The sequence below is a fragment of the Pygocentrus nattereri genome, chromosome 3 (assembly GCF_015220715.1).
Source record: "Pygocentrus nattereri isolate fPygNat1 chromosome 3, fPygNat1.pri, whole genome shotgun sequence".
Taxonomy (NCBI): domain Eukaryota; kingdom Metazoa; phylum Chordata; class Actinopteri; order Characiformes; family Serrasalmidae; genus Pygocentrus; species Pygocentrus nattereri.
The window spans coordinates 26,077,936-26,091,243 of record NC_051213.1 but is presented as its reverse complement, the minus strand read 5'-3'; the positions used below and the strand labels follow the sequence as shown (position 1 = coordinate 26,091,243).

At 39.8% G+C, this 13,308-nt stretch overlaps 1 protein-coding gene across 1 annotated transcript in view; it reads right to left on the bottom strand.

Moving 5' to 3' along the window:
- eif3ea (eukaryotic translation initiation factor 3, subunit E, a) overlaps positions 1 to 2,538 on the bottom strand; it is a 31,962-nt gene extending 29,424 nt beyond the window's left edge. Inside the window, exons 1-3 of the mRNA XM_017709192.2 lie at positions 2,387 to 2,538; positions 1,539 to 1,656; positions 1,294 to 1,411 (exon numbers count right to left, since the gene is read on the bottom strand). Of these exons, the coding sequence (XP_017564681.1) occupies positions 1,294 to 1,411; positions 1,539 to 1,656; positions 2,387 to 2,476 (326 nt within the window). The 5' untranslated portion in view covers positions 2,477 to 2,538. The remainder of the gene's footprint in view (positions 1 to 1,293; positions 1,412 to 1,538; positions 1,657 to 2,386) is intronic.
- Between the last annotated feature and the right edge of the window lie 10,770 nt (positions 2,539 to 13,308).

Genomic DNA, 13,308 nt, shown 5'->3' with positions numbered 1-13,308 from the left:
GAAGGTGATAGCCTAGATGATCTTAAGAGTAGCTCAATCTGCTGAGCTGAATTGTGTTACTTCTATAAACTACACTAGTTAACTTTTGCTCTTATAAAAGTTTGAGTTCATTCTGAAGGCTCAAGTGATATCCATCATTAGTTAGTCGTTTTGCACTGTAACCAGTAAATTAAAATAGTGATAAGTGATGATAATGCATGAGCTTCATGTTCTAATATACCTTTTACTTTGCATTTGGTTTAGAGTGAAGTTTCTAAGATTCTAGCTATTGTATGTCAGGTGCCTGACTTGAGTGATACGATGGGTGATTCTGTGAAGATTGTGTCTGCACTAATGGTTCCACCCATATGTGCTGTTCTGTTGCTTTTTAGGTGAAAACCCAAAAACTCATGAACTTTTGAGGTTTTTTTTTTACCAAACCCAACTCGACATACAACAACGTGCTTTGAACCCAACTTGACCTGACCCACACCTTTTCGAGCCTAAACCCGAGCCCAACAAAATTACGCCTGCCTGAAAAGCCTATTACCAAAGTACCAAATAAAACCTGCAGAAGTGGTTACATTACTGCATAGCAGCAATGATAGCCATCATTAGATCGTAAATAAATCAAAATGCAAAATTATATAAAATGTGATGAAATAAACATACATATAAATTGCACTTTAACAAATATATCCTTCAAGCAAAGCTTTCCATATTGCACTATTATTGTGCTGAGTGTTGCTGATGCAACATCTTAACATTCATCAGTTTAATTCTAAAACTTGTATGACACAACATTAGATATCTTATAAATAAATGTTGCTTTGGCTGCATCTGTACTTTTATTTTTGTTGCTGTTATTTCCTGCTCAACTATTTTCTCATGCATGTGGGCCTCATGGATCTCTGGGCTAAATTCTGTCAACAGCACCAATGGGAGTCCAGCATAAGGGAAAAATGCAAGATAGAGGTGGGCTGTGAACATGAAATTTGAACTCAACTCTGCAACTACTGGGAAAATGACATCAAAACCTGATGTGAGCAGTCGACAAATATTTCAGGCTCTAAGCAGTACGACATGCTCAGCTCCCCAGCAAATAGGGTACGCAGCTTCAGCACGGCATTCAGGTACAGCATGGATCAACTGGCAGCGGAAATGATGACATGACGCGAGACTACAGATTATACCGCACTGCTGTACTGCAGGATAGGAGTTGAAAATAATGGTATATAAATATAAGGAGCAGAGTATGAAAAATTGGTGCCGTGCTGTTGTACGCATAATTAGTAGCAAGCTCCCCAAGCCCACCTTGTTGACTGCATTTGTCTGGTGGTCTCAGGGTCCTCAAACATTTTAACAATGGGCTCCGTCTCAGACTGCAGCTGTTTGAGCTGGGCCACAACCGCAGTCCTCTTCTCTCTCAGGGCTGAAAACAAAACAAAAGTTTTGTAAATTGACCAATTCTCAAAATGTCATGGCCTGTTATGAATGGAGTCAGAAGAGCAGCTAATATGACTACAAAACTGATTTCACACCATGGAAGGGAAACTTACAGGTTGGTATTTCCTTGTCGGGGAACAAACTCTTGTACACATCCATGGCGAAGTCCACCATGTTAGTGTCACTGAGAAGGTCAAGCTTCCCATGAAGAAGCTCGGTTTCATTGTATATCTGTAGTGATAAGCAGGTAAACAAGTAAGTCGCACGCTGAGCAGAAGAGCGGACAGCAGAGCCGCAGTGACCCATCCCGCGATTCAGTGTTAGTACAGAACCGTCTTTGGTGTTACTCGTGTCGTTTCCATCATCAGTAGTGTAACATAAGTATGTACGATCGTTCTTGTATACAGTAGTTTGGTTCACTGTGAAACGTACGTTTCAGTTTGCACTAAAGTGGCTGTGCTAGCTAATCTAGCTAACGCTAACCGCCGTACAACACCGGAAAGGCCGCCGAGCCTAAAAACAACATAACAGCGGCTGCTGTCGCGTCACCGCCACAGTTTCCACTTTTACTTATTTTTACAATGTTTAAGAGACATACAGCCAACGGCTTCAGCGTCTTCTTCGAATTCTACCGTTCCACCTTAAATGGGGTGGTGCAGCAGCTAGATCAAGGCGCCAGAATGGAACTGCTAGGCCACTAAAGGTGGAACGGGAAAATTCGAAGAAGCTGGAGTGAGGAAGAGTGAGAAAAGGTGAGGAGTAAGGAAGAGTGAGGGGTGAGGAGGAGTGAGGAAGAATGAGGGGTGAGGAAGAATGAAGAGGCTCCTTATCTTGTCCAGCTAAGCTAGTAAGCTAGCGAGCTAATGCTAACGCCTCACACGTGCTTCAACTACAGCTTCTAGATCACAAACAAACAGTCCAATAGAACCTTTTCACTTAAAAACGCCAACTCTGTGCGTACCTCTTTAACAGACAGGAATTCCAACAGCGGGAAAACGAGATGTCTGTCCAGAAAATGAGCAATTTTGGTAGTCAGGTCGTACTCCGCCATGTTGGCCACGGGAAAGGATCCGCTTCAAAACAGTAAAACTTTATTAGGAGGAGCGAAGCCAACGGCACAGGAGTTCTACAGCAGGTTTTAGACCAGACTAGACCAGGATGGGACAGAGCAGAGTCGAGCTTTATGTGTTAAATTATTTTCCATCTTCTATGACAAAAAATATATATATATATATATATTTAAAATATATATTTATAAATATATATATATATATATATATATATATATATATATATATATATATATATATATATATATATATATATATATATATATAATTATTTATTAATAATAATAATAATATCATTTAAACTTGAGCTTTGAATGTTGTGCTCAGTGGAATATACTGTATGTCCAGGTAGGAACATTTGTGTTGTACATTTCCAAGATAAAAAAATCTCATCAACAAGGAGAACTCTTGCCAGTTGAGTTCTGGCACTTTTTTATTTGTTTGGTAGTTTATTTGTTTGTTTGTGTGATCATTTGTTTTATTTTAAACACATGTTTTATTTTAGACCTAGAATGCTTCAAACAGAAGAACAGCTCTTAACAATTTTCACTTTCTATGCTTATAAATGCTGGATTTAGTAAGAAGATTCAGTGCAGTTGCTGCTCGGTGACGGAGTAGTTTTTACCTTGCTATTACAGAAGTGAGTTCTAGAGAATGTGTTAACTTATTTTCACTTAGAAAATTAACAAAACATGTCATCTGAACTGAGGTGCCCAAAACTTTTGCATATGACTGTATAATTACTGTATATCAGTGTCTTATGCCTCTGACATACCAGACAAAAAAGGAGAAACAAACACTGGGATTTAGTCCTTATTTCTGCAGCTGTCCCGTAAAGATGCCCATGTGCTGGCCATACCCTGCAGTGAAGAGCTAAGAGATATCAGCTACTAAATGGTCCATCTCTAATAGGTTCCACTAGCACCATGTTTGCTTGACAACCACATGGCTCTGTCGTAGATACCAAAACCAATTTCCCTCTTGTTACAATGAACTCTCTTTCTAATGTCTAGCTGCAGGTAGAAATGAGTCATAAACACATAGTTGCCACCACAGCCAATTCTGTTTTACTGGGTGCCTCTGACACAGCCAGTCCTGGCCAACTGACAGTACTCTCTCTCAGACTCTTTATACTCACGAGAAAAAAAAAGAGAGAAAGAAATCAAGTCCTCTTTGTCTCAGGAGAGTTTAGAGAACTTGTGTTTTGGCAAGGCCCTTTAGATTTGAGTAAATGTTTTAGATGTTAGTTTTGGTGCTCAAACTGCTTCTTTTGGCTTTCTGCTGATAATCAGTGTTGTGTCTTATTGATTTTAATTAGAGTATGAACTCACGTTTGTACCTTCCCCTTTCCCCATATATCCATGCAGATTTGATGGTCAGAAAGATTGCACATCATCAAATTTCTTATATTTTTATGCTTTATTGATTTTATGATGCACATGAATTTCATATCAGCATTTTAAAGAGATCAGTCAAAATAAAATACATTTTCATAAGTAACTTCCTAGAAGACTGTATCCCATTACACTGTTTTCTACTAAGAAAAAGGCTACTTTGATTTCAGAGTTTTAGATTTTAATATAAACCATAATCAGATCTTTTTATGAACATTTTCTTTCTGTTAAACGATCAACGGTTGATATGAAAAAAAAATTAAATAAAGGAAACTTTAAAAAAGGTTATTTAAAGACACTTCAAATACTTCAATTACCGTTGAAGTTAATTTGTTCTATTATCTATAGGTGATATTAAAAACAACAGCAAAATAATAACACAATAATTAATTAATTCTTCTTCTTATTATTATTATTATTTGCATATTATTATTATTATTATATGCATAGGTGTAGTTAAAATTGCTCACTGGTGATAGGAACCAGACATCTGAAGAGTTTAATGGCTCTAAAAGCTACATTGCAAAACGTATTTCATGAGGTGGTTAGAAATACCTTGCTTGTTGCCTGAGGCTTTTTTTACAATAATTTTGAGAAAGGCTTTTGACCCGAAACATGTGTTTTTAAATTAATTGTTGGCTGATTTGTTAGGATTTATTCCTATATTACCATTATTAATCTCACATATCGCTGCTGTTGGACCAAAACATTGTTTCTCCAGTTTTGTCATTTTTTTTAGTTTTTATCAAAATTTGAACATGTCTGTTGCCCTGTACGTTGTGAAAATTTTGTGATGAATGGACCAAAATAAATGACCCAAAATGACTTGGGGAAATTCTGGTTCCAACGTCTTACATTGAAGTAAGTTTTTTTGGTTTGTTTGTTTGTTTTTTCTCTGTAAATATAACTATTTTGGAGGTTACAATGTTTTGTCCTGACAACAGCAATGTAAAACCTTCTGTGTAAGCTCACTGATCATTTTGGATGTTAAATCAAATTTATGTTATAGACATCATGATGCCCAGTTCCCATCACCACCACTGTAAAGAAAATTCGATATAAACAAGTAATGCCTGTTCATTTTAAAGTGTATTAGTGTATTAAAGAATACACTAAAGTCAATAAATGACACTATACATTACATGCTTGCCTCTTTGTTTGACAAAAATGTAGCTTTTACAACAACTTCGTATTTGTCATGTGAACTTGATCCAGCAGTGGCCAACTGTTTGAGAAAAGTAAGAAGCTTTGTGAAGGGCTGTTTATAACGTAGCCAATATATACATTGAACCATAGGCTAAATACCACAAGTAAAACACTGTTTGACAAAGAATCTTGCATGCATGTTTATTCTGAAGCCAGATTGTTCTGGTTTCTTCTGTTTCAACCAGCCAATCATTTTAATGAAGGGACCTCTTTGAGCTTAGCACAGGGAAATGTGCAACCCAAAGAGGTCCTCAAAACAATACTGTGGCTGCTTAACTGATGAGAGAGGGTGAGATGGGGAGGGTAGCAGTGATATAACAGCTGAAAACTTTTCACATGTGAATATCGCCTGCTAGAAGGAACCTTTTTGCAATAACTTGAAATGAAAGTTTCCGTTATAGAAATTTGTCAGCATGCTGTGCTTAAAACTGCCACATTACGCAATGATTAAGAACACGTGGAACCATGGCGTATTACTGCCTGTGGTTATAGACCCTGACAGTTAAGTGCACATGAAATCCAGTGACTAGCACAGGTCACTGAAAACCCCCTTTTGAAGATGGAGCCCACGAAAACGAAAAAATGTGAATTTTGTGATCCTTGACACAAGTGGAGCAAAAGGACTGGCGTACAAAAACACCTTTCAGTGTGTGTGGCAGGTCATTTCAGCTCAATCAGAGCCATTTTTAAAAAGGAAGGTTTTTTTTTTAACCGTGAATCATACCTAATTGTGGCTTGGGTGCTGTGGGGGGAAACTGTGAATGCTAAGGTGATTAACACGTTGAAGTTCCACTAAGGAAAACATACGGTGCCACAGTGAATAGAAGACCTGTCTGCATTTGCAATTTCAAGAAGTCAGTGAACCCGAGTCCCTCTAGGCCTCTATAACTCAGATTCTTGAAAGGAGAACTAATTCTAACCTAAATTTTTATAAGCTCATTTGATTGAGGAGTGTTGAATGAGCTCATAGTGCAGGGAGTAAGATTGCCAGTAAAACGCAACAAATCAATTTGATTGAAAAAACTGACACAATTAATATTTTGTGAAAATATCCTTCTTGATGTTTTTGGACATGCCGTGTTTTCGTATATGGAAATGGATGGTTTAAATGGCTGTGGTAGACAGTAAAATGTTTGCAGGAGAAGTTCTGATTGCCCCAGATGTTGTTGCTGTTTTTTTTACTACTGTTCTGTCTGGAAACTGAACTGTGCGGATGCTCCAGAATGGCCTGAGTGAACACACACATACACATACACGCCTACGCTTTTCCGCACCCATCCTGACCGAGGAAAGTGGTGAATATGGCTACAAAAATAATAATAACTTGCACAATTAAGTATTCCAATCCAAACACACACACACACATATACAGCCACGTAGTGAGGAGAGGGAGAGAGTAAAATCACCAGCATCCATTCTCAAAATGTTCATTTTAAGTTTGATTGAATTTAAAATTTCAAAGTTAATTCAGCACTGATTACTTTTTCACCTCAAAGTGAAATTATCACTTTAAAACAGAACTTTAATTAATGCAATGCACCCATGACAGACTACTACAACTGCTGAGAATATGTCTGTATTATATATCTTATAGTAGCATATATTAGTATGTTAATCACTTTTTCCTGGCCATTTTCCATTGATTTGGTTTTTGAAAAAAGGGGCCATCCCTCTGTGTAGAGTGTGTGTTCAAAGATTCAAGGTGTTTTTGAAAACCAATCAGAATGCAACTGACACACAGTTATATCCCAATAAACTCTGACTCTGTGTTCTGACCAGTTGCCTAAACCAACCAAAGTGGTCCTACCGTGCCAGTGCATATCATTAGTATAGTATTTTTTATTGTCTATTTCTTTGTGTATTTAATCTTAACTCATCCTTACTTCAAGTGTGTAACACAGGCTCAGCTTAATGATATTATTAGGCTAATGAAAATATCCCACTTGTAGTTTTAATGCCTGCGATGGACTGGCGAACTGTCCAGGGTGTATCCTGCCTTTCGCCCGAAGACTGCTGGGATAGGCTCCAGTACCCCCCCCTGCGACCCTGACGGAGAAGCGGCTTAGAAAATGGATGGATAGTTTTAATGCTGGTAGCATTTTCTAATAAGATCATTTGGGCTTTCAGAATGTCCTACCTATAGTTTTATATAGAGGGCTACCCATAAATATACACTAAATCACTAAATCAGTCTGTAGCATTGCCATTTTTTTCAGTCACAGAATTAGCAGCATTACAACCTTTTGAGTTGTTAAACAATCTTTCACTTTTCTCTCTCTTTAATTACATATGCATATGTGACAAAAGAACCCTACAGTAAGTAATGTGACAACCAGATATTAGAGTCTGAGATGTCAAATATATTCGAGAGTGGTGTATTCCTTCCGGATGTCTGCATTTCCTCTGGCTTCATCTTGATGGCATTTATGGGAAAACAGTGCATAGTGAAAGAAAGCTAGTGCTTGTTATTTCAGCTCATTATAGCTAGCACTTAACTAGCACTAAGTAGCATTCAGCGCGCAGGTAGAAAGAGTGTAGTTTCTTCTTCTGTCCCACAACAGGGAAATTTCACCTCCGCATTTAACTCATCCATGAAGTTAAACACCACATTCACACTAGTGAGCACACACACACTTGCAGCCCTATCCACAGCACCCAGGGAGCAGTTGGGGGTTAGGTGCCTTGCTCAAGGACACCTCAGTCATGTACTGTCGGCACTGGGGTTCGAACTGGCAACCTTCCGGTGACAGATGCCCATAACTGCCCAACCATACACTTTCTCTTTATGGTCAAGAAACAAACCCACTGTAATTAATCCAACAGCACAACACAACACACTAAATGCATACACATCCCAACTGGCGAACAACAACATTTACAACAACAGAAACAAGAACAAACGTCTTTGACACTAAGGGGGATGGGGGGCAGAATACACAGCATAGTCCTGCATACCACGCCCCCCAAAGCTCTTTCACTAAGCGGAGCAAGTGGCAGCTGTATTTTGGATGCTGGTATGCTGGTCATCAGCAATTAGAAGTTAGTATGCTGATCAACAGCAAAACCAGCTTACGTTGTATAATCATGACCATGCTGGGTCACCAGCTAAACCAGCACCAGACCAGCATAGAATGCTTCCTGGTCTGTACTGTTTTTCAGCAGAGTCATGTTTTTTTCTTTTCATATTTATTTCTTTACTAAGCTAATTAAAAATGTAGACCTGACTCTGTGTATATATATATATATATATATATATATATATATATATATGACCGGGGTCCTCTCTGTGTGGAGTTTGCATGTTCTCCCCGTGTCTGCGTGGGTTTCCTCCCACAGTCCAAAGACATGCAGTCAGGCCAATTGGACATGCTAAATTGCCCCTAGGTGTGAGTGTGTGAGTGACTGTCTGTGTTTGTCTGTCTGCCCTGCGATGGACTGGCGACCTGTCCAGGGTGTATCCTGCCTTCCGCCCGAAGACTGCTGGGATAGGCTCCAGCTTCCCCCCACGACCCTGACGGAGAAGCGGCTTAGAAAATGGATGCATGGATGGATATATATATATATATATATATATATATATATATCGTTTTTTCCCACTGCAAATATTATTATTGCATTTTAATGTTTTTTTGGTATTTTGATAGTCCTTTATTATGTCTCTGGTAACATTCAATGATGTACTTCAGTTAAAAAATCAAGCATTTTCAAAAGTTATACTTTTTCCTTCAATGTACTTTACGTTTCTTAAAGGTTATGTGAAATTTACAATATTTAGTTGTGTATATTAGCTCAACATGTTACATCAACATAATTACTACTTGTAAGTGCTTAGTTAAATTTCTTAATTTTCTTTGATGTAACATTTTATTTGTGTGAAACCGATGCACACATTTGAATCATAAATTCAACAACTTTTTTACTATGGTGAAGAATCAATTAATTACAGTAAATGCAATTACAATGAATAAACCTCAGTTTCTATGCTGAGTGGTGCTGAAGTTCCACTGCACTTCTATAAAGTGCTCAGTACTTGAGGTTTTTTTTATCTACTCATGTTGTTTCCTGCTTGACTGCTTTTACTCAAGTCATTATTTCGCCATCATAGCAATACTTGGATTGCAGTCTGGATTTAGATTGGATTTGGATTGGAGACTGAATTTAAGATACTCTGTCCACTTCTTGATATTAGTAGACAATTTCACTATTTCTGTTGCTACACAACACTATGCTAGGAAACCACTATACACTTGTCCAGTTGTACAGTATCCAGGCCTAAGACGACCGAAGGTACACAGAATTGAGAGGCAGATACGCTTAGTGTACGGAAATCGCTGGCATCATGCCCTCTGCATGTCTATTATAAAGCCCTGTAGGCGCCTTCTTAGCTGTAGGGAATTATTGTTAAGCGGTACGTTGAGGAGACCCCCTGCTGCTACTTATCCAAGTCTGTAGGGTGGCGGACGGGTGGTCCACAGAGCAGCCATGTCTGGCCAATTTCTCTGCACCTTTGTGTGGGCTACTGCTGCCAGGCGCTCCCCAGTCTACCCAACCTGGGAGAGACGAAAACAGCCTTAATGAGGAGCCCCAGCCCCAGACTGTGAATAAGAGGAAAAAAATGCCAGAGACACAGCACAGTAATGGTGGAAGGACTAAAGTAGAGTGAATGCTTGTAAAACACTGCCCTGAAAACTCCATTGTAAACATGCCATTTCAGTTTCCCTTAATTGTTATGGTCTGATGATGACCAAAGAGGCCTTCTTTACATTATGGTCTTTGTGTAAAAAAGAAATGGAGTATCCAGTGATTGTAAAGCTGCCTGATTTGACTATAACCTGGTGCTGTAGCTGAGGTCTGTGCAATTTTAAGTATGCTTTTAACTTTAATGTAAGTTATAGTAAAGGGATTTTATTCCAAGGAATTTTGACCATTTTTAAAAAATACATTCATCGTGAAATATTCACATAGAGGGCAAGTGACATTTTCAAATAACATAAAAAAAGAACAAATAAGTAAGTAAATGGCAATATAAGGTTTTGGTATGACAGTAACAGTGTGTAAAAATCTCCTAAGAAAGGCATCTGAGAAAATCATATGTACAAAAATTTGTTTGGACAAGCATTTATCCATGAAAAAAAAAAAACACACAAATAAACAAATAAAAAATATACATTGTGATTTGATGTGTGTCTTTGTTCACTCAACTATTTCCAAAGCTCCCCTCAAGGAAATCCTATAGTTACCATCCAACACCTGGTGCAGCTAATCAGTACTTTATGAATTTTGGTGAACATCTGATGGAACTGAACAAATCCATATGATGGCTACATTAACTTTTTAGAACCAAACATTCTTGTTACTTTTTACTATATTTATTTTTTATTTACTGTAACGCTATATATTGTTTGTACTGGCAAAATGCCAGATATTTTTCTTCAGTGTGATATATGTTGTCAGTGGCATTATAAAACCTTCAAAAATTCAAAATAAAAAAAATCTCCAAAATGCTAACTTTACAGGAGAAGTAAAAATATATTTTTGTTTCTTATTTTAAGGTGCATTAATGTGTTATATTCATTTTGGGCCATTTCTATTGGTCCATTAACCAGGAAATGTTTGCACAGTGCAAAAGCAGATGGCTTTTTCAAAAATAAAAAGACAAAGAACATTTAGGCTTTGATAGAAAATCATATGCAGTACACGGTAATGGTTTCCACTTATCAGAGACTGAGCTGCTCAGTATTATGCAGTCGTAAGCAAAAATTTGAACGCCCCTAGTTAATGCTTTCTTGATTTTCTAAGTGAAAATAGGTTAACACGTCCTCTAAAGGGAACACACTTACATATTGCACTTTATTTGCGATTTTAAAAGCATGATTTCCATTTATTTGGTTATCATATTGAAAGAAAAAAAAAAAAAAAAAAAAAATTTTAATTAAAAAATTGTGTGCAGAAATGTGTTCTGTGTAGAGGATGTGTAACTTATTTTCACTTAGGAGATCCAAAAAATTGTCATTTGCCCAAGATCATTAGCCTTGTGGCTAACTTGCAATCAAAGTCTCTGTAAACAGACACATTTAAGCACATGTGAGAAGCCCTGGATGTAGTTCAGTAACTAAGAATACACCGAATATCTCCTACATTTTAACTGCCTCTAGTTATAGAGTTTCTCAATGGCTGTAGATCCCTGCACTCTAATAAATCACTTTTAAGAATGCTTTTTCACGTTATATTGTTATCTGTTTTAACACATTTTTGTAGTAAGAATAACAGAAAATGTTTTATCCTTAAAAACACTATGTGTGGTTTTTAACACATTTGTTTGGAGGGCTTGTTATTTAAATCAAAACATTTAACTGGAATTAAAATGCTGTTTGACCTCTCCATGGATCACCACCTTATCGTGGTGGAGGGGTTTGTGTGCTTGAATGATCCTAGGAGCTATGTTGTCTGGAGCAAAAGCTCCTGGTAGGGTCTCCCATGGCAAACTGGTCCTAGGTGACAGGTCAGACAAAGTGTGATCCATAATAACCCCTATGAAAAGACGAAAACAGGACTTATGTACCCTGCCCGAAACAGGGTTACCGTGGCCCCACCCTGGAGCCAGGCCTGGGGGAGGGGCTCGCCAGCGAGCGTCTGGTGGCTGGGCATTTACTCATGGTGCCCGGCCAGACCCAGCCCGAAGGAGTTACATGAGTCCCCCCTCCCATCGACCCACCACCAATGGGAGGGGCAGTAGTAGGGGTTCGGTGCGTTGTGGATCGGGCAGTGTTCGAAGGCGTGGGCCTTGGCATTCTGATCCTTGGTTGCTGAAACTGGCTCTTGGAACTTGGAACGTTACCTCACTGGCGGAGAAGGAGCCTGAGTTGGTGCACGAGGTTGAGAGATACCAGCTAGATATAGTCGAGCTCACCTCAACACACAGCTTGGGCTCTGGGTCCAATCTCCTTGAGAGGGGCTGGACTTTATTCTTTTCTGGAGTTGCCCATGGTGAGAGGCAAGTGTTTGCTTTCTCATAGCCCCTCGACTTGGTCCCTGTATGTTGGGGTTTTCTCCGGTGGACGAGAGGGTAGCTTCCCTAGGCCTTCGGGTTGGGGAATGGGTCCTGACTGTTGTCTGTGCTTATGCACCGAACAGCAGTTCAGAGTACCCAGCCTTCTTAGAGTCCTTGGGAAGGGTGCTTGAAAGTGCTCCTCCTGGAGACTCTATTGTCCTACTGGGGGACTTTAATGCTCACGTGGGCAATGACACTGAGACCTGGAGGGGTGTGATTGGGAGGAATGGCCTCTCTGATCTGAACCCGAGTGGTGTTCAGTTTTTGGACTTCTGTGGAAACCACAGTTTGTCCATCACGAACACCATGTTTGAACACAAGGATGTCCATAAGTGCACATGGCACCAGGACACCGTAGGCCGCAGTTCAATGATTGACTTTGTAGTCATGTCATCGGACTTGCAGCCATGTGTTTTGGGCACTCGGGTAAAGAGAGGAGCAGAGCTGTCAACTGATCACCACCTGGTGGTGAGTTGCATCCGGTGGTGGGGGAAGATGCCGGTCAGACCAGGCAAGCCCAAACGTATAGTGAGGGTTTGCTGGGAACGTCTGGCAGAAGAACCTGTCAGATTGATCTTCAACTCACACCTCCGTCAGAACTTTGACCAGATATCGGGGGAGGTGGGGGACATTGACTCAGAATGGGCCATGTTCCGCTCCTCCATTGTTGAAGCAGCTGACTGTAGCTGTGGCCGTAAGGTAGTTGGTGCCTGTCGGGGTGGTAATCCTCGAAGCCGGTGGTGGACACCCCAGGTGAGAGATGCTGTCAAGCTGATGAATTAGTCCTACCGGGCATGGTTGGCTTGTGGGACACCAGAGGCAGCTGGCAGGTATCGACAGGCCAAGCGATCTGCAGCTTCAGTCGTCGCCAAGGCAAAAACCTGTGTGTGGGAGGAGTTTGGTGAGGCCTTGGAAAGTGACTCTAAGTCAGCTCCGAAAAGATTCTGGCAAACCGTCAGGCGACTCAGAAGGGGAAAGCAGTGTGCCACTAGCACTGTATATAGTGGAGATGGTGTGCTGCTGACTTCAACTGAAGACATCATTGGGCGGTGGATGGAATACTTTGAGGACCTTCTCAATCCCACCGACACGTTCTCCAGTGAGGAGGCAGAGTCTGGGGACATGGGAATAGGCTTGTCCATTACTGAGGCCGAAGTCGCTA